The sequence below is a fragment of the Scatophagus argus genome, chromosome 18, assembly GCF_020382885.2.
Source record: "Scatophagus argus isolate fScaArg1 chromosome 18, fScaArg1.pri, whole genome shotgun sequence".
Lineage (NCBI taxonomy): Eukaryota > Metazoa > Chordata > Actinopteri > Scatophagidae > Scatophagus > Scatophagus argus.
In genome coordinates this window covers 4,074,300-4,095,403 of record NC_058510.1, presented here as the reverse complement: position 1 = coordinate 4,095,403, position 21,104 = coordinate 4,074,300, and the positions used below count along the sequence as shown (strand labels likewise).

General features: G+C 43.4%; 1 protein-coding gene across 5 annotated transcripts in view; it reads left to right on the top strand.

The window, feature by feature from the left end:
- The window catches only part of mllt10 (MLLT10 histone lysine methyltransferase DOT1L cofactor), a 41,311-nt gene extending 23,584 nt beyond the window's left edge, over positions 1–17,727 (top strand). For 3 of the 5 annotated variants that reach the window (XM_046370847.1, XM_046370846.1, XM_046370850.1), the window contains 10 exons: positions 3,862–4,022; positions 7,597–7,714; positions 10,549–10,621; positions 11,775–11,968; positions 13,153–13,302; positions 13,556–13,611; positions 13,813–14,114; positions 14,455–14,478; positions 14,791–14,881; positions 15,206–17,727. In XM_046370847.1, the coding sequence (XP_046226803.1) occupies positions 3,862–4,022; positions 7,597–7,714; positions 10,549–10,621; positions 11,775–11,968; positions 13,153–13,302; positions 13,556–13,611; positions 13,813–14,114; positions 14,455–14,478; positions 14,791–14,881; positions 15,206–15,490 (1,454 nt within the window). In that variant the 3' untranslated portion in view covers positions 15,491–17,727. The remainder of the gene's footprint in view (positions 1–3,861; positions 4,023–7,596; positions 7,715–10,548; positions 10,622–11,774; positions 11,969–13,152; positions 13,303–13,555; positions 13,612–13,812; positions 14,115–14,454; positions 14,479–14,790; positions 14,882–15,205) is intronic. The other 2 variants (XM_046370848.1, XM_046370849.1) reach the window with 2 other exon arrangements.
- Positions 17,728–21,104: the final 3,377 nt, after the last annotated feature.

Below are 21,104 nucleotides of genomic sequence, written 5' to 3'. Positions count from 1 at the left end.
TACATTTGTCAGGATAATTCATCATCACAATTAAATTGTGAATTGACAGAAATTTCCCTCTACAAATACGCTGTTTTTCTAATAAATTGTAGTGAGAGTCAACATGTCACGTGTTAATGCAGCACTTGTGTCAAAATAATTGTATCTTGCAAAGCCCCAAATGTATCGCTAAGTGTTGCTAATAGTTTAAACCCACGTTGTATTTATCCATAAGTATTGATTTTCAGTCATGCTTAAAGGTGCGTTTAGTGAATGCTTTATGTTTTCGTAGCTTTGAGCATTAGTTGCTGAGTCAAACAGCATCTGGTGCCGTCTGTGTTCCGAATATAATTTTTTGCAGCTTTGTTGGTTGAGGATAATTTTGTTTGTGATTCCACTTCCATATCAGGTTTTTTTTTTTTTGTGCTTTTCCCCACGGCTGCATGTGTGCCCACAGCCGGTGGAAGGAGACAGGGAAACAAAACAGTGGTGGTTATGTATGGCTGTACACTATATGTGTGTGTGTGTGTGTGTCTGAGAATCGTGTGTTCTTCTTCCTACTGTAAATATTTAGCTGAGGGTTAATGCAGGGCAGTAATGGGGAGGATCTTGGCATTTACCCCCCTCCCCCCCAATCCTGTCTGCTGACTCCACCACGCTGATGGATAGATAGTTAGCCTGATAGATATGTGTTGGATGGTGGGAGAGAGGCAGGGGGTTAGATTTTGGCTAGGTTAATGTTTGACAGCAGGGGGGGTCGCTGATGGGACGGACGAGCTGGCGGAGAGCAGTGGGGGGAAGGAAAGACGTTTGGACATGGATTTATTCAGGCCGGCCCGAGTGTGTGTATAAAATAATGATGGATACAAGAAAAGTTAAGATGCTTATTGCTGTCCCGAGTCCTGAATTTATGCAGTGTTTTTCTTCAGCTGTAGTGTTTTTTCTTAACCAAGTGAAAGCATAATTATCAGCGGCTTATTCTCACTGCAAAACACCTGAAAGGAAGTTATGAAAGCCAGGATTTCATTTAAATACCAAATAACACTTGTCGTTAAGATGTCTCTCTTACATCCTTATTGGTGAAGTGCGTACATAAAAACATGTCAGTAAAATCCATTTTTACGTTGGGAGTAATAATTCGGAGAGTTGTAAGTAAAAACAGTTTTGTGCTTGAGCTCATTTTGCTTTTCATGTAATTGCATTTTTTAAACTTAACAATCAGCGTGTTTGACGAGTGAACACTATGTTCGATCAAGCTTAAAAATATTTTTTGGGGAACAGGGAACTCGTCCAAACCAAATATTATTGTGTTGTTTAAAAGAAAAACAACAACACACACACGATGCAAAAAACATTTAGCAAACAACACACATGAAAACTGGAGACAGTGTTCAGTACTTATCTCCATTTTACACAGCGATTAAATGAGTGTTTAAATTTCTGAAGTTTAATTTTAAAAAAGGCCACTGGGCTACTTCGATTGAAATGTCCTCCCAAAACAGAATTTATTGCAAATTCTTCGTCAACACGCTGATACGGCTGTTAAATAAATAAGTGTGACGCCGTCCACTTGTTTTTTAGATTGGACTCAACCCTCCCTAATAAACATAGATTTCCTATAGAGATAATACCAGCTTGAACTAATCAAGGTGGATATTTTTGAAGCTTACAGGCGTACTGAGCAGGAAGGGAAAAGGAACAGGAAGGTCAAGCGATGGAGGCAGTTGTGCTTCAAGGGCTTAACGTTATTGATCACACAGATAGAGTGTAAGTTTTACAAGCTCAGGCCTGTGTGTTAGTCAGGTGTGTGTGAATGTTTTCTGGCCTTCGTCACCTTTCGTCATCCTAAGAGAATTTTAATTCACCTCACAAACAGTAATCAGTTAAGAATCACATTAAATAACAGTCTTTGTAATGTTTGAAAATGTTCTCAACAGAGTGCCAGCAGCACACTTCCAAAACAACATTTGTTTTTGTTTGTGTTTTTTTTTCATTTGTTTAAATTAGTTTAATATATGCAAGGGTTATAGTTTTTTTTAGCAGCACAAGTAATCCTGCTTTTCAGTGAAAACCTGAGAAACACCACGTTTTGAGACAGTTTTCACCTAAAAAAACAAAGACAGTATGTAAAATTAAGGCATGCAAAGACATATAATACAATTAAACTTTAAATTTAATATTAAAATTGAAGTATAATAAATATACATTTTAAATTCAGATCTCATTTACAGCTTGCTTTTAAAGCAAAAATCAGTAAATAACCAGGTGTTTAGTTTGGCTCTCCCATTCAAGAAAAAAAAAGAAAAAGATGATTTATTTTCCTTATGGACCATTTAACATAAAGCATACACAGAGTGTGGCTCAAACAGCATTCAGTATTTAAACAACAACAACATCTGTACGCTTCTTTCAAAGAGTCCATATGACTTTGAATGCACTTATGTTTTATGCTGATGTTGGCTCTGTTTTGGCACCGTCCCTTTGAGTGTGTGTGTGTGTGTGTGTGTGTGTAACTGTTTTCATCAATGGCGTGAGCTATAAACTCTGATAAACTGTTGGTTTGGCCTCTAATCCAGCTGCTAAAAATTTTGCAGGAGCTCGTGCCCCCTGAGTCATGGCAGCCCTGCTTTGGGTATCAATTTTTCCAGTGTATATTACAAAGCATTATAAATAGTATGTAGGCCCATGTAGTGTTCCTATCTCTCTCTGTCTCTCTCTCTCTTCTCTCTCTTGCTCTCCCTCTCTCTCTCTCCCCCTCCACCCCTCCCCTCCTGGCACAAAGATCTCTTGTTCCCCCAGTGAATGTGTGCTGCCCTGAGCCATTCAGGCTTTTGTGGGACTGAGGGGCCCTCCAACCCCACTCCCTCCTCTGTTAGGGTCAAAGGGGGGCAGGGGCAGGGCTTATCCCTGGTTAGTGGGCGAGCACAGGGGTGTGTGTGTGTGAGGGGAAGGGAGGGGGGGAGGAGAGAGAGAGACAGCAAAGAGATAAGAATGGAGCATGCGTATGGATATGAGAACATGGAGCAATATGTTTGTGTAGGATTTATAAATAAGCTGTGTTTTGTACGTGTGAGTCCTAATTTTTAATAAGATGAATGAAATTATCTGTTATTTCTGAATTAGTACAAAGAGCACAAGATGCTGCATGTGGGGGAAAAAAAGGTTGATTTTCCACTTCTGCCTTCTGTTCCAATTTGTATGGTCAGATTTTGGACACGTTGGGTCACAAGCTGTGTGTGTGTGTGTGTGTGTGTGTGTGTGTGTGTGTGTGTGTGTGTTTGTTTCTGTATGTTTAAACTTGACTGTATTGTAATTGATGGAGTTGATACGATCATAAAGAAACCAAATTATCTGACCTCTGACCGCAGGTGGTCATGCTTAATCATGCATCACATCTGTTGATTTTATTGATCATGCATTAAAATGGTTTAAGTCAGCAGATCTGCCTCTGGTTTAAGACATAATTTTTCATGTTTCATATCTCTGTAAATGATGAATTCCCTAATGAAGCAATTTGTCTATTTTTATTTTATTTATATATTATTATTTTATTGTGAAAAAACGTGGAGAAATCAGAAATCACAGTTTTACTGCTGTGGTTCAACAGTTTTATTAGCACATTGTCATTACTCAATTAAAATGTTGTTAATTCAGCTCGTGTATGGCGAGGATGTTACATGAAGACAACCATAAATGCCTTCTTAAATGTTTTGAAGTGATGCGAGGCAAGAATCCAAAGAAAAACGACAAATTTCAGAGCTACTGCGATGTCTATGACCCTTACTTTTTGTTTTGTCATCGCAGGAAAAGCTCGGTTGTTAATAGTAGTATTACATGTGGCTGTAACACCGTTGATATCTGTTATGTGGGATTTCTCCACAGGTGTCTTCTCTGGTGCTGATGGGTCATCATCGGGGACAGGACCCGTCGCCGTGGGCGGAGCCAGCTCCGAGTTGTCCCAGCAACAGCAGCCCACGCCTTCACTAGCTCCGCCTTCTCCATTCACTGCCACCGCACCGCTAACCAGCACAGCCTCCACACACGTGAGTTCACCAACACACAACCTGTGCTTTTTGAACACGCTCGTTCTCTTTCTTTCACACACACACACACACACACACTCTCTTTATTCAGCACCCTCTGTATCCGTCAATTCACCCACATCCCTCGCGTCTTTGAGCTGAGGTGCAGTTAAACTGTGGGAGCACAAATAAACCAAAGCACACTAATTAAACGTCTTCTGCACCAAATCTCTCAGCGCTATTATTAATCCACTGCGTGCTAATTATGTGTGAAATGTGTGTCCTGACCTTGTGTGGATCAGATCTCAGTTAGTCTGTGGATGATTTTGTTTGGTGCACCTGTAGAGGGTCTTTCTGGTTTGTTCAGAGCACAAGAATAAGTTTTTTTTAATTTTTGTTATTGAACATTTTCCCTTAGTGAGTACAGCCCATATTATGGTCTGTGTTACAATAATAAGTGATGCCCCTGTGTTACAGTAAATGTACAGGAATGTGTAGGGGTGACACGCGGGGAAATATTGGAAAACTATTGTTTCCCTTTTAGATTAAAAAATAGAAAGTCCAGTTCCTATATGATGAAATGCTGAAAGAAAAACAGCTCAGTTGGAGTTATTGTAATACAGACTGACTATTATGATTTCCATCATGCCCCTCAATGTGGAGAAAAAATACACCTCTGGGGCAAAGCTTGGAAGGCAGTCATTCAGCATGCATTAGTGCAAAAGTGGATCCAGAATCCAGGATGCTCATTTCAGGAACATTTCAGGATTTATTTAAAATGTTGGTGAATATTTTTATGATCATTAGATGATTTCAACAGTTTATCTAAAACAATTTTTCAGCATATTCACATTTAAACCTTGGATGTTGATGTAACAGGTTTGCCCAGTGCAAAGTGAACATTGGTGATTTAAAAACGCGGCACCGCAAACCCCCCAAATCTCCTTTAAAGAAAAGAAAAAAGAAAAGCTCATCTTCGGTCACTGACCCCAGTGTCCCTCCTTTAAAAGCCTCCCTAAAAACCAAGCTCTGTCTCTGTCCACCCAACTCCATTTTTCTCCCGTGTCCACTTCTCTCTTTCTCACACACACTCTCTCTCACCCTCGACCTTCCTTCTCTCTGTCCCCATCCATTTCTCTTTTTCTTCCTCCGTTGTCCTGTGATGTAATGACATCTGACAAGCACCACAGTGGGGATGGATGGAGGGAGGGAGGGATGGATGGATGGAGGAAGGGAGGGAGGGAGGTAGGGATCAGGCCAATGCGCGTGTGTGTGTGTGTGTCTGTGTGTGTGTGTGGGGAGGCGGGGGTTACACTCATGCCTTGAATTCGCTGGCCTGGCCTTCATGTCGCCCCGCTCATCTCTGTTCAGCGCATATTGTAGAGGACGGGAGGCCCAGGGAAGCACAGGATATCACGCCTGTTTGCGGCATGTATAGATGAGTTTGGGCTGTAGATGTGTGTGTTTGATGTGTGTGTGTGTGTCTGGGAAAAACAGACAGACAGAGAACTTCAGAAAATAAGAGTGAGGGAGACTTTAATAGAGAAAGAAATGTTTTTTCTCCTTTCATTTCCTGCAGTACCTCCACATCATTAAAAGATGTGTGTGTTGGTTTTTAAAGTGTGATGCATCGCTCTGGGACACACACATACACACACGCCGAATGGAGGCTGCAGAAATTACGCAACTATAGAAGGACGCCAACAACAGGCTTCCCTCGGTGTGTGTGTGTGTGTGTGTGTGTGTGTGTGTGTGTGTGTGTGTGTGAGTGAGTGACAGAGACCATTTGCTATTTTCAGTCTGCTAGCAGACTCGCAGCCTACTGTTATTGGCTATCAGCCCAGGACAGAGAAAGGGAGTGCGAGAGAGACTTTGAATGAAAAATGAATGGAAATGAAAAATGAATGTTGATGGGAAAAGGGGCAGGATTATGGCTCTGAAGGGGAGGAGGAGGAGGAGGCGGCAGAGGGGGAGGAGGAGGAGGAGGAGGAAGGGAGGAGAGGGTCTAGAAAGAAATCTGAAGTCATTTCAGTGAGGAGTGGAGGGTGGGTGGGGGTCAGGGAATGCAGGGTACAGGTTCTTCCTGCAAATTTAAAATTCAACAGCGGTGGGAATTTACAGGTGATTTTTTTCAGTGTTTGTGGTTTTAGATACGCAACTTCTAAATATCTGTAAGAGGAAATCATGGCTTTCAAGTTTTTTTCCCCAGGGTTCACCCTAAAATTCTTTAATTGGATGAGAACGACTTTGCAAAACCAGACAAATGCATATTTTTTTAATGCTTTGTTGTTCAGTTCAGAACGTTTTTTGTTTACTACTCAGTCTCAAAAAGTTGTTTATTTTTTATTATATACAGAAAGTGTGGGAAATTTATGCTTCTTTTAAACTGACTTATCCCATCAGTTAAATTACAAAAAGCAAAAAAAAACAAAACAAAAAAAAAAAAAACGACTCAACACCCAGTGATATTTTTTTTCATTAACATTTTATGATTAATATCTCTTCATGCTTTTCAGCACTGAAATGACAGAACTGTAAACAGCTTGGACATGAGTAACTCACATCGACTTAAATAAGTTTTCTGCAGCTTTTTCTCGCACTCATCTGCACCCGAAACAGTCAGCCATTTTGTTCTTTCCAATAGACCTGATTGCCGGCCTGATGCTCCACCCTCGCTCTCCTCCCTCTAACCCTAACCCCACCCTTTACTCCACGGCCCTTATTTGGGAAATGCCTTAATTGGATTAAACTCTATGCATCAGAAACACTTTGTCAGCATGTCAGCGTACCGTTGGGGTGTTGAGGCTCTCTGAGCCCTGTGCGTGTAACAGAATAATGAGCTTTGCATCCATCATATACATATATATATATATATTTTTTTTTTTTTAAATGAAAACAAAGTAAAGTGTTGTCATTCAGATACTTTTTTTTGAAGTGACAGAATCAATAGCAGAGACCAGAGAATTCAAACAAGGTTGACTGCGTCGGTTTTCAGCTTTGGGCTCATTAAATGTGTAATCAGTAATGTAAATAAAGTGAGCTGTAGCTGACGTGCAGCATATGATTTAAACATCAGTTCACTAACTAAAGCTAAGTGCTTCTCTACCATGTGGAAATGAGAAATGTTTGTTGTTTTAAAGAAACAGGAAAAATACCTAAAATTTAAGTTTGTCTTTTGCACTGTTGGAATCTGGAAAGTAATTATTGGCATTTTTCACAGTTTAGTGACATTTTATACATTTCAGCATTTGTTGATAAATCACAAAAAGAATTGTTGGATAAATAAATAATGAACATGAATCATTAAAATGAGAATGCATGAAAATCACTTTAATTCAACAAAAAACAATGTATTCAGGTTTTTGGCTGTTTTTTAAAATACACACTTTTATTTCCAGTATTTTATGGAGGCAGTTTGCTGCTTGAGGCAGAATCTGATGTCAGTTTCACCATATGACTGCGTTGGTATTCCATCCAACAAAGATTAAAATAAAGATTAAAAACAAGCCTGCGCGTTAGGTGATTATAACTAAAATTTCGTTCACTTGAATGTTTCTTCTTGTGGCTCATTGTGTGTCTGTTCTTCTGTCTACAGGTGAGCGGCCTGCCAGGATCCGTCTTCAACCTCGCGCCCTCCCACATGTTCGGTAACAGACTGAACCCCAACTCGGCCATGGCGGCTCTCATCGCCCAGTCCGAGGCCTCACCAGCAGGTACGGCAATGTGCCTAATGAGTGTGTGTGTGTGTGTTAGAGAGAGAAAGAGAGGGAGATAATGGATAGGTCACGCCCTGTCGGTTCCACAGAGAGGTCAAGGGTCAGCACTCGTGATATTTTCAAGCTCCTCCCACTTAGCTCCAGTTACACACCATGACCCCCCCCCCTTACACACACACACACACACACACACACACACACACACACACACACACACAAACAAACACACACAGTCTCTGTCACACGGACAAACACAGCACACCAGTTCACACACAGATAATTTCTATTGAAGTGTCCTCCAAGCTGTGATCGGTGTGTGAGAAAGAGGAGAGTCGTGTTGGGGTGCTGGTGCAGCCGAGGAGCAGAGAAGGCCGTGAGCCTCCTTCAGGGAGCTCGTGGAGCAGAAAAGAGGTGGTTTGTTGTCTGTCCAGTGCAGAGGAGCTGATGGAGGAGTGAGACGTGGCTTCAGTAATCAGAGTGGCCTCTTCCTGTTCGAAGACATCTGGTTGAGCAGAGAGGATAGAAGCAAGAGAAAAGAAAGAAGAGGAGGAGGAAGGCAGTTCCTGCTGCTGGTCAGCAGTCATCAGAGCCAGATCCACGCCGACCTGCGGGTCAACTCACTAATCAGGCTGAATGACAGGAGGCCACAGGGATGTGTGTGTGTGTGTGTGTGTGTGTGTAACAGACTATGCAGGTTGTGTGTGTGGACACAAGCGAGCTTTTGTTTGGTGGCTTTGGAAACAAACATACATTTTAGTGGCAACTTTCTTTAGTTCATCAGAAAAATGTTAGATTTCATGTTAGTAAAATAAATACAGTGGTATCTGTATCTGTGGTATCTGTAGAATTCTACATGGGTATCAACCTAAAGACAAATAATCAATTGTTTGATATTGCAGTTCATGTTTATGAGCAGTGCTTCAAGCACAAATGTCACACCTTTGCTGATTTCTGTTTTATATCATTGATATTTTGCATGTCAATGTTGTAATCACTTAATCTGCCAATTAGTTTCCTGATCAATCAATTAACTGTCCAACAAAAGCAATAAATATTCAATTTCTAGTGATTATAAAACAGGCACAAGCAGCAAATCCTCACGTTTGAGCAAAGAGTTTTGGGCATTCTGGCTTGAAAACTGTTTAAAATGATTGCTGATTTAACTTCAGCCTGATTGACCAATCCATTAATCATCTAATCATTTAATCTCTAATCAGATTGTTATGCGTGATTTTAGTCGTGTAAAATGTGTGCGCAGCCACACAAGCCCAAAGTTCTGTTTGTGAACTAGCAGGGGTCATGTGAGCACAAACACGCAAGGTGTGCACGTGTTTGTGTGCATGCAGCCTGTTTACTTTGGCAGCTGTTTCTCTTTGCTTTTGAGTGTCTGGAGGGAGGTGCCAGGACGGAAAGGGTTACGAGGGAAAAAGGACTTGGAAAAAAGAAGGCGAGCGAGGGACCAGAGTGGTGACCTGGTGGGGGTAAAAGCTGGGATTGACTGTCTTAAGTAGAGGGGAGTTTGTACGAGTGTGTAAATGCAAAAGTGTGCGTTTGCACGCGTGTGCATGTGTGATTCATTACTCTTACTGAGGAAAATGAAAAGAAGCGTCTGGCCAGGGGCCCAGAGGGAGGAGGTAGAGAGAGAGAGGGAAACGCACATGCAGTTTGAATGAAGGTTGTGTGAAAGAGATACAAAGGAAGAGAGGAGATCCATCAGTGTTAGAGTACGGCCACACTGTGCCTGCTAAATTTGAAAATGCGTTTTTCCTCTTTGTTTTGGCACTCGGCCGGTGGTTTTTTTTTTCCTCTTTCCTTTTTTAAGTTCTTCAAAAACAGTGTCCAGAGTGGATAAATCTGAGAAGCCGTGTGTTTGAGTGAAGGAGGACGACTGAGCTTTGGGTGGTGATGCCCTGGTCAGGGTCTGAGTGGGAGGGAAGTTTAACCCTTGAGTTTCGTGGACGCTGGCTGTACGTCTTTGTTGGTCCCATAGAGCTCACTGTTGTAGGTGTAAAAATCATCATAGTAATAACTGCTAAAGCAACCGGTTTTGTCCTTTTTTTTAAATCATGAATGGACAAATGCGTCCATAATAAATAAATAAACAAGCACACACACACACACACACACACACACTTCTTTTGTTTGTCAAATAAAGTGCAGGATGCCATCCTACATATCAGGTGGCTAAACATGAGACGGTTTAGCTCTTTTTTATGAAACAGATTTATAATGAAATTTGTTATTTTAGATGGCGTGGGGTGTGGACATGTATTTGACATATAGAAATTGAGATTTGATAATGCTGTTAAAGTTCCGTTAAGGATATAAAACTTATGACAGTTTTATATGTATATATATTTATCTGGAGTCATCAGTGCAAAATCACTTTTTTAAAAAATTCTCAGGAAAGTAGTAAAGTAAAAGTAAAGTATAAATCTTATGAAGCAAATATTCATAAGCCATCTAATCTCATTTTTTCTGCTTGTTCTGTTATCCACCAGCAGAAACGGGAAATAGAAATTGATGGGAACATTTGAATTGAGTTGAGGTCAGAGTGAGGAGCAGGAGGGCACAGATGGGAGGTGTGGGGTCGGCAGAGTCACCAGACTGCTGCTCTCACTCCTCACCACATGTTTGCCTGTGATGCACAAGATGCAGCGCAGGTGTGGCCGTTTCCTGTTTGTGGACGACGAATCTTTACAGAAATTGTCTGACAGCGTGTGGACGTGCGTTGTTTTCACACGCTCAGAGTGTTTTTGACTTTAGCCGGCTGAGCTTGGACTTTGTCTTAGACGTACAGTTGATTTGTGTGTGTGTGTGTGTGCGCGCAGATCAGGAGGTGGGAGACGGCGGCGTCGGAGCTCAGGGCTTCTCCAGAAGAGCTTCTCCTAAGACCACCCCGCGGTGAGTACTCACACACACACACACAGACACACACACAGATGCTCCCCACCCCTCACCCATCCCTCCCCATTTACATTCCTCGCTGCCCCCCACCTCCTTCACCCATCCCCCCTCTCTGCTTTTCCCTCGGCTGGCCCCTCGTCTCCTCTCTCTTCCTCTCACTCCTCACACACACACACACACACACACACACACACACACACATATGCACATGCACACTCTCCCTTTCGCTCTAACCCCTACAGGCAATTCTCGCTCTCTTAGCTAACGATAACTTGTGTTTTTGAAGGTGGTAACCATCCTTCATCTCCACTTAGATTTTTCTTTTTGGAAGGATTGTCTCATGATTTTGTGCATCTCCTTCACTTGGGAACGTTTGCATGGATCTTTCGGGATGGAAATATTGACGATACAAATCAGTTTTTGTTTGTTTTTACTTCTTTGTGGGATGGATAATTTCACTTGATGAGGTTGGTCAGATTTATCTTCTTTGTTGATATTTTTTTTTTACGCTGCAGCTGTAGTATATTGTATTTAAGAGACACAATTTGTATGCACACGGTGGCATTTAGTTTTAAACGAAAATATCGCCACAGAGAAAATGTTAAAGTAACACATTTAACTTCATTTTGTATCTCTAGGGATTTTAAGTAATAATTTTTCACACCTGAAGTTAGATGTTTTGGAAATTTCCCCGACACTGATCCTCAGAATAGGAGTGTATTTGCAGTGTGATTTCAACAGTTAAAACAAACAAGACGGACAGCAATGGCAACGTTTTTCCACTTTTCTCCCTGCATTAAGCAGCTGTCTTTCTGTCCTGTCCTGCTGTCCCTCATTTCCCCTCTTTCACACTCAACAGATTGTCTCAGCGCACACATCAAGATTTATCACACCAAGACAGTCCACTTCCCTTTTTCTGTCTGTCTCTCTCCTGCATGCTCTCTCTGTCTCCCTCTCTCTCACACACACAGACAGAAAGCCTGGCCCCTTTTCATTAGAGGCCACTGTAACAACAAATTGATGTAGTTTTATAGCCAGCAGTGTCTATGTTTGTCTGACGTTTATGTTGGGTCGTTAATCTCCCCATTGACCTCTCCATCTCTCCTTTTCTATCCATGCTCGTTCGCTCTCTCTCGCTCTCTTCATTCAGCTCTCCCATTGGTGGCCTGCAGATCCGCTATGACTCCTCGGGGTCGTTGCCGGGGCCGGGGCTGGGGTTGCTAGGGGCGGGGGCAGGCGGCGGGGAGACGGTGCCCCCGGTGGCCACCAGCATAGAGCAGCTCCTGGAGAGGCAGTGGAACGAGGGGCAGAACTTCCTGCTGCAGCAGGGAGCGCAGGGAGATGGTGAGCAGACGAACACACACACACACACACGCCCACCCACACCCACCCACACCCACCTACCCACCCACCTGAAGGCACTCACACACACACAGGGCTGGGTAAAATTGGTGATTTTTTAATGCTCGTATCAACACGGTACCTGACTCTATGCTCATATACTCAAACAGTGCAACATTGATACCTTCCTCTGAGTAATTTAACCTTTTGATTAACAATAGAAAGACATCTCCGTAATTTCTGAGTCAGAAGGGTCTTTCCATTCATCATAGTTCCTGTTTTATAATATGTCTGTAATGTCTATAACTAACGATCAGATTGAAATCGTGAGGTACGATGATTGGAATTGAAAGCCAGAGACTTGTTATGTAACCATGACAACAAAGTCTGATATGCTGTATTTTGTAGCATTTCATTATTACTATAATGAAACCGAATTAGTCAAAACATAAGCAAGGACTTAAAATGAACCAAATCTGTATGATGAAAGATGAAACTGTGCTTGTCACACTTTTCTGTCAGCACCAAGAAAGTATTGAGGTTCGATACCTGGCCCGACACACACACACACACACACACACACACACACACACACACACACACACAGACACACAGGAAAATCATTATTTCCACCTTTCCCGCATTTACCTAATTTCTCACTTCCCATCAGTTAATCCATTGCCCTTTTGCCTTCTAGCTGTTGCCATTTGCTCAGTGTCTGCAGTCGCTCTCTCACTGTATCTGTTATTGTAGCGTGTGTCCATCTGTCAGTTATCTGCATATCTGAGCATCCCTTCAGGGAGTCAGGCTTACGTTTCTGTGTCGTCAGCGACTCCTCCTCCTCTTCCTCCTCCTCCTCAGTGTGTCGTCCTTGAGCTCTGCGCTGAGGGTCACTGTTCTGCAGCTGACCTTGACCTCTGACCCCTCCTGTGGAGTATATCTGTCTAATCATTTGCATGGTGTCTCCTTAAGGAAGGAGTGGCCGTTCAGGGCATCATTACGTTAAAGATAACTCACTCTGCAACTGGAGGATTATTTATCTTGTCTCACACAGGACTGGGCAGCAGTAAATCCTTAGAAAAACACTTTTTTTTTTGTTTTTAATCAAGAAGCAGGAAGTTCTGCTCATCCGCTTCACTTAAGAACTCTGATCAGTCAGATCAGTCCGTTTCTTCCCTCTCTTTCAGTGGTGGGCATGTTGAAGTCCCTCCACCAGCTGCAGGAGGAGAACAGGAGGCTGGAGGAGCAGATTAAAACTCTGACCATGAAGAAGGAGAGACTGCAGCTTCTCAGCGCTCAGCTATCAGTGCCTTTCACCCCCTCCACCACCTCCTCTGGTACGCACACACACACACACACACACACACACACACAGCTTCTCAAACATGCATTCTCATGCATTATTTTAAATTGAATGTCTTATATGAACATGGCATTATGGGATTCCAGAACTTTTGTAGACGTTTCTCTCTTATTTTTTTTTCCTTTTTAGAGACCAATTTGATTCGCTCAGAAATTAATCAGTAAAGTAATCATAAGTATAAATAAATAACAGAGAGAATCTTAACTGTGTGTTCAATTCCGTTGCAGATGTGAAAGGGTCTCACCTGGGAGTCACTGACTCGTCGTTACCTGTGGCAGCTCAGGTAAGAACCAGCGGACACTTCATGGGCGTTAATTAACTAAGAATCAGTGGAACAGGCCTCAGATGGTGAAGTTTACTCACAGGAGTGCGTGTCATGATTTTACATCCTCATCCTCGTCCATTTGTGATGAAGTGTGTCATCAGATGAATGCTGGGAGTAATTCTCTGTCTCTCTCTCTTTCTGTCTCTGTCTCTGTCTCAGGACAGTGTGTCATGTGGCGGCCACAGCAGTAGTGGCTCCACCTCGTCCCTCTCCACCCCTCCCTCCGTCTCCCAGAGCCCTCCCCAGCCGCAGCTGAACGGCGTTGCTGCTGTGGGAGTGGCCCCCACCGGTCTGGGCGGGGTGGCGGGGCTGATGGGCGCTCTGGGTGCAGGGAGCGCGCTGGGCATGGGGGGGATTGTCGGGGCGCTGAACGGGGTGATCCAGACGCCGACGGGCACCGCCAGCCCTCACCCACACACTACAGGAGCAGCTACAGGCGTCACGTTACCCGTTAATAACAGGTATGTATGACGGCTGCTTTTACTACCCTGAAATCTTTGCCTGATGTTCTTTATTCAGAGGAAAAATAATCTCCTAAAAAATGATTGATGTTATTGCACATGTTGCATCACCCACCCGACAAATCAGTTTATTGTCAGTGCATTAAACGCCTCCAGACGTTGCGGTTGCATTACGTCGTTGAGACGTTGACGTTTCAGCCGCTGTGTAACTTCAGTGAAAACCCCAGAATCAGCCCTGATGTCAGGGCGCCTTCAGCCTCATCTCTTCGTTTCACAGGATGTTTAAACTTTGTTACATCCTCTCCTTTTTGTTTCCTCTTGCTTGCTTGTCGGATTGTAGCAGCTCAGCAACTAGTAAGAACAGGTGAGACAGAAGTCTGTTCGGCATCACATCATCTCTGTAGCTCTGTTGGTTTGTGTGTAGTTACCTGCATTCATATCCCGTTAGATACAGAACATTACATACTTTTAGACAAGTGAAAGACATTTACGGTTCATTCAGTTCTTTCTTAATGGTATTTAAATAGCAATACATGTAAATACTCATTCTCCAGGGCCGGTTCATGAGCCACTGGTTGTTGTTTTTTGACGTTGTGTAATAGAATGTTTTGTGTTGGTAGCATGAGGACTCGTCGAGTGTGTTCGCCTGATTGCGAGTTGTGTTTTGTCTCGTTAGCGCCGCACGGCTCGGCCTGCTGTCTGAGCAGCACAGACTCCTCCTGCAGCAGCATCAGCTCCAGCAGCTGCTGTCCTCGCAGCCTTCAGCGGTATGACACACACACACACACACATACACGCAGGCAAACTGTCACTACTATCACACACTGTTAAACAAACACAAAGACACAGGGCTACAATTTTCCGTTGGATAATGCCCTAAATCACTAAGCTTATTAACTCCTCTCCATCCCTCATTGTTGTCTTCCTTATCTGCTCTCGTTTCTCGCTCTTTCTTGTCCAAAATTTTCACCTTATCTTCTTTTTTTCCCCTCCTGAATCTTCCTCTTTCTCCACTCTCTCTCTCTCTCTCTCTCTTTCTCTCTCTCTCTCTCTCTCTCTCTCTCCCCCCCCTTCCCCTCTTTCTCCCCCAGGAGCAGCAGCAGGTGTTGCTCTACCAACTGATGCAGCAGCAGCAGGACCTCCAGCAGCTGCAGTCCCTCTCCTCCTCTGCCCAGATTCCCTCCATCCCGCTCTCCTCCGCTCAGCTGCCCATCAACAACCTGCTGCCCAGCGCCCAGAGCCAGGGCCAAAGCGCCATCACCGCCAACCCCTTCCTGGCGCTGCAGCATGCACATGCTGACACACACGCCTCGGGGGCACAGAAGCCGCGGCTTACCGAGAAGGCGGTGGGCGTCGCAGGGCAGGAGAAGACATGACGGCAGATGCTCTGTTTGGATTTTTTTGTTGTTGTGATCTTTTTTTGTTTTAAATAAATATGCAGAGTTTTGGGGAGATCTGCCTCTTGGTCAGCGTTGTAGTTCAGCGATGAGATCACTGGCAGCAGAGAAATCTGTGTTCCTGGAACATTAGTCTTTTCAGTTGCCTGCGCTAGTACGTTAGCGCACGCTAAGGTGAGTGATAGCATTTATTTGCAGTCACTAAGTCACTTTGGTTGACTTTTTCCGGGTTTATTTTTTCAACTCTTTCAGGTCACAGTCTTTACACAGCGTTTTGTGTCGATCTTTTCTATTTATTTCCAACTGGTTTTAGTTGTTTTTTTTTGTTTTGTTTTTTTAAGTTTTAGGTTTAGTGCCGCTTCAGGTTCTTATTTTGTCAATGATTTGATTTTCATTCGGTATCACTGGTAGCAACGTAGCATGTTAGCGTCAGTAAATAAGCACATGTTGTGTCCGTTCTCCCAGCAGCTCAGCTTTTCCTTTAATTAGTTTCTCTCAGTATTTTCCTCTCTGATCTCATCCTTCTCCTTTCTCTTCACGTTTAGTCTTTCCCTCGTTGCTGTGTCATATGTTTTGCATCATTTGCCGTCTTTTCCCGCGTTTCGCTCTCGCTGCTTCCCCTTCCTGCACGCTCAGCATCCCTCTCGGTCAGGTCTCTCTGCTGTCTCACTCTCTCAGGGGCCTCAGCTATCAGAGCTGTGCACTCGGCACGCAAACTAGCACACACAGAACTACAAGCGTAAAATGAAAAATAGCAGAAATACATATACATATAAAAAAATATGAATAAATATACTACAGTTCCCTACCACAGGACTTAACAGTAGCAGATGTATGTCTGACATCTGTCTCGCAGCGGTCTCAAAGGGAATACTGAGCGAGAGGCTTGTGGAAATATCCCACATGTTCTTGCTGTTGCCTCTCTGCTCGTGTCTCCTTCCCTCCGTTTGTGCAGATCCATTAATGTCAGTGAGCCAATCCTCGTACGGTCACCGCAGAAGCCTTGCTTTCGACTGTCTGTTCTCTGGGCCAGACGCAGGGGGCTCACTCAGGGAAGTGAAATGTGAAAAAAGAGAAACAGCCAGTTGAATGTTCAGAGGGATGCATTAATCCACTCAGCACGCACTGACGGAGAGAGATTATGCATTTGGTTGTCAGCGCATGGAAGTCATTACATTTCATCCTCCTGATTGAGCCCCCCGCTGCACCTACCTCTCGAGCAGGACCTAAAAGGCCGACAGCAGCGGCCGCTTAAAAAATAAATAAATAAATAAATAAAAACAACCCACAGCAGTCAGGACTGGCCTATCAGGGTCCAAACCCAAGTGCCTGAGGCCAAGGGCGGAAAGCGGGATTTACTTTCCTTTCACCCGTGTCCCTGTCACTCAGCCCAGTCCTTAACAACTCGTAATGAAGCTACAAAAGATTTACAAAAAGACTTGTTAACGTCAGTCTGGACGTCTCTTTAATAAAACCAGGAAATATTATTCTGCTGCATTCTCTAATATCAAAGCCAACTTTTTATTGCGCTTTTTATTTATTGGGAGTTTTGTTTGTGTAACGGGCATAAGATGATATATTTTAAAAACCTGCTGGTGTTGCAATTAAACATCATTTTGTACTACTGTGTAAAGTTTTGTTTGTCCTTTTGTTTTTCTCATACAGTCGAATCTTGCTGTAAGCCCTTTTAATGACTTCTGTGTTGTGTTTGAAAGCTCGAAGCGGCTTGTTAGTTGGCTGATGGGGGCCAGGGTGTGGCTGTATATAGCTGTTTGTAGGGGGGCAGGAAGTGTGTCCGGGGGGGGGTGCGTTCAGTGGCACAGTTTTTACCTCGTTAAGTGTACATAGACCTTTTCTCTTTGGCCGTTGGTGTATATAAGTGATTGTGATTGGCCGTGCTGGTGTGAAGGAAAGCCAATGAAGCCTCAGTTTGTGTGTGTGAATCTTTTTAAGACCAGACAAAAAAGGTTGACAGTGACTGGACACACAAAGTATTAATTTATTTTTATATGTTCAGGGACATTGTGTTTCTTTTTTAAGTTTTGCACCGTTTTTTCTTGATGAGAAGTCATTTTATACTTGGGGCACCGTGTTTTCATCTGTGCACACCTTTGTTTAGATCAGTTTTGTACAAGTGGAACATAATGGGTGAGGAGGGGGAAGATTTGACATTGTATTTCAAACACCAAAATAAAGAAACACTATGGATAAAGTAACAGGAGCATTTGGTCTTTGTGTGAAGGAGAAAAAGATTCACTCAACGATAAACTTGCTCCATCAGTTGTAAAGAATTCTTTTGTAGTTTCAAGGGAAATTATTTGCACAATTTCTGCTGAGCCGTTGACATCTTATTTAAAACTGAAAACACTTAAGGGATTCGCTAAACACTAAAACTAAACATTTAGCTGCTGGAGAACAACAACAAAATGCCAAGTTTACCGGTTGTGTTATTGCTGTCAAAAAATGTTTATTTGATGAGTCGTAGCATATCGATTCAGTATAAAAAAAAAAGCTGAAATACAGTTTTAACATATATTCAGTCTACATTTATTAATTCATTTTTTAGTATTATAGTTTATTTGATGTGGACAGTGCTCATTTATCAACAAAAAAAATAACTGCACAGGAGCCAAAGTTGGCCTAATTTTCATCTGTTCAGGTGTTAAAAATACAAGTGAAGAACATATCTTTTAAAAAAAAACAACAAATATATACAACATATTAAACATACATAGTACACACCCACCAATAAATAATACCTCATTACAATTCATGGTAGGTGGTCATAGCCCATAGCAAGTCAATAAGTAGTCTAAATAAATAAAATGACGTGTACGTCTCTGATGGAAGCCGCACAACCTGCAGATAAGCTGAGTGTGAAGTGGGAAATGTTCAGTGTGTTTGATTAGAATTGACAGCAGGGTCAACAGAGGGAAATGACTGACCCGGTTTGTTTTATAGGGCATTAATTACACTGAAAATCATGGAGGAGATGGCAGCCTCAGCAAGACGTGATTTGTTCGGTAACGAGGGGGAGGAAAGTGAATAATCATCGAGCTGAGGAGCGCCAATAGAAGACGAACACCTTTAAATTTAAACAATGTGCTTCAAGGCTCCTGTCCTTACAAATATGCACACACACACACACTCACACTTGCTCTCCCCTGGAGCTGATGACTTCCAGCTGCCAAGAAACGACCAGCGTGTGTGTGTGTGTGTGTGTGTGTGTGTGTGTGTGTTTAGAGGTGGGGGCACCATTCTGCTACATCTGCTTCTGCCCTGGTAATTAAAAGCTCACTTTCCTACTGCACCCCTGCTCCCCCAAAGATACCTCCCCCCCTCCCCTCCTGCCACCCCCCTCAGGAGTTTTCAGTCACCCCCTCCCTTACACACACACACAATCTAACCTGCATTCAACATCACCCCCCCCCCCCCCCCTTCTCAAACACTTGCTCACTTGCTCCTCCCACTACCAAATATCCCTCACCTCACCTCCCCCCTCCTTCCCTCCCTCCACTCACTATCAACCCTGTCAATCACAGCCAGACTGTTTAAACAGCACACCCCCCACTCCCACCCTCACCCCACTACATCCATCTCCTCCACCCACGACCATCTCTTTTATAAGCCTCCACCATCAGAGCTGCCTCCCCTCCAATCCCTGTAATAGCAGCACCACCCTGCCACACACACACACACACACACACACACACACACACACACACACACACACACACACACACACAGGGCAGGGCTGCTGTGTCCATCATCGATCACACCCCCCAAAACCCTCCCTGGGGGTAGGAGGGCTTACCAGCTGATGGAGGACCCCTGTGTGTTGCCCAACCAGGTGCCTGATCACAAAGTCAAAACACAACTAAGCCTGGTGTTACAGCAGACAGGATCGTACACACACACACGCACACACAGAGCAGATACTAGACCAGCAGGGGGGTTAAGCCCTGGATGATTAGACAAATGTTGGGCAGATATCTGTGGCCTCCGAGGCGAGCTGAGCTGCTGTCACAGAGGAATGCTCTGCAGCAACATGGATACCTGCCTCTGACTGAGCACACTGGGACTCCTGCTATCTGTTCTCCTGCTTCAAAATGAAGCATTTCAAATGTTTGGCATTTTTCACAGACAACAAAGCTGGAGGACAAAAGTGCAATCAACACGGCTTGAAGCGGAGCGAAACCAAAGAGAGGAAAGCTTGATTTGATTCTGGATTTTATTTGTATTTTCCTGATTGCATCCATGAAAACCAAATTACACAGCTTGAAATGATTTGACTCTAGAAATTTTTACAGCCCTGCAGTCCGACTAAGACTCACTGCTTAGGTAAAACAGTGTGTGTTATGTGGGTAGGTTGTTTTAAATGAAAATGTTTATTTTTGCTGAAATGTAGAATTTGACTTGTAGCTTAATTTTATGTCATTTCAAATAAATCAAGACAACTTACATAAAAACATAAGGAACAGAGAACCGTGATTTTACCAAAATAAAATGTTGGAAATGGGGTCATACTCATTTCTGAGACCAACCAGTCCACACGGAGGCCAGAATGTCACCAGTTCATCACTGGGAAATGACAACCACAAATGTTAAAATTTGTTGATTTTGAATTTTGAGAAAATTTAAACCAACCCACCCCTCTGAAAAAGGCACTGTGACATTTTCATGTACTCACAGTATTTGTTTCTGTTTTTCCCCATCCAGGATAAACTCAGGGCAAAGCAGCTCACGTCCCACAAGAAATGAAGGTGAAACCGCAAGACAAGTTAACCAGGTGCCATGAGGAACTCCTGCACAGGCTTTGGCATATGTTTGGTAATTCAGTTAAATTATTTAATTACACCTGAGCCTCAAAGAGAGAGAGCAAAGAGCAGTAAAGCTGAGAGGGGCTCCGCTGTAATAAACCATTAGCAGGAGGAGGCAGTCGGCTGGTGCGTACAGTAATGCAGTGTAAATCATCACAGAGTGGCTGCCATCAGGAGGCTTAATCCCAGCTAGAAACCTGCAGTCAGCTGCGAGGGGCCCTGATCCGGTGCAGAGTGGAACCAGATCCGGCAAACAGAGGTGTTTAGGGCCGGGGCAGGAGGAAGAGGAAGAGGAGGAGGAGGAAGGGTACATGAAAAGTGAAGGGGGAACAGCTGAGGAGATTCCCAGAGTGTGTGTGTGTTTGTGTGTGTGTGTGTGCCCCCCACAGGTCTTTCTCCTGTAGAATAATGGCGGACTCAGCTTCATCCCTCTTCATTCTCAGAAAGCTCATACTCTTCTAGTAAGTGACACTCGTCTGTCTCACACACGTACACACACACACAGTTCAGTTACACCTTGGAGCTTCCGGATGCAACAACAACAACAACAACAACACATCCAGTGGCTGAAGGGTAAACACAGAACATGACAAGAAAAATATAAGAAGCTCACCTTTAATTCTTTTACTTTGAAAGTCATATCCGTTGTGTGTACTCTGCCTAAAATTTAAATATTTGTGTATGAGGGCTTACAGTCTGTAAAACACAACACTTCCTGTCCCGAGACCCAAAAATCGTCGTGGAATACACGTTTAGCAGATGTTGTCCACAGT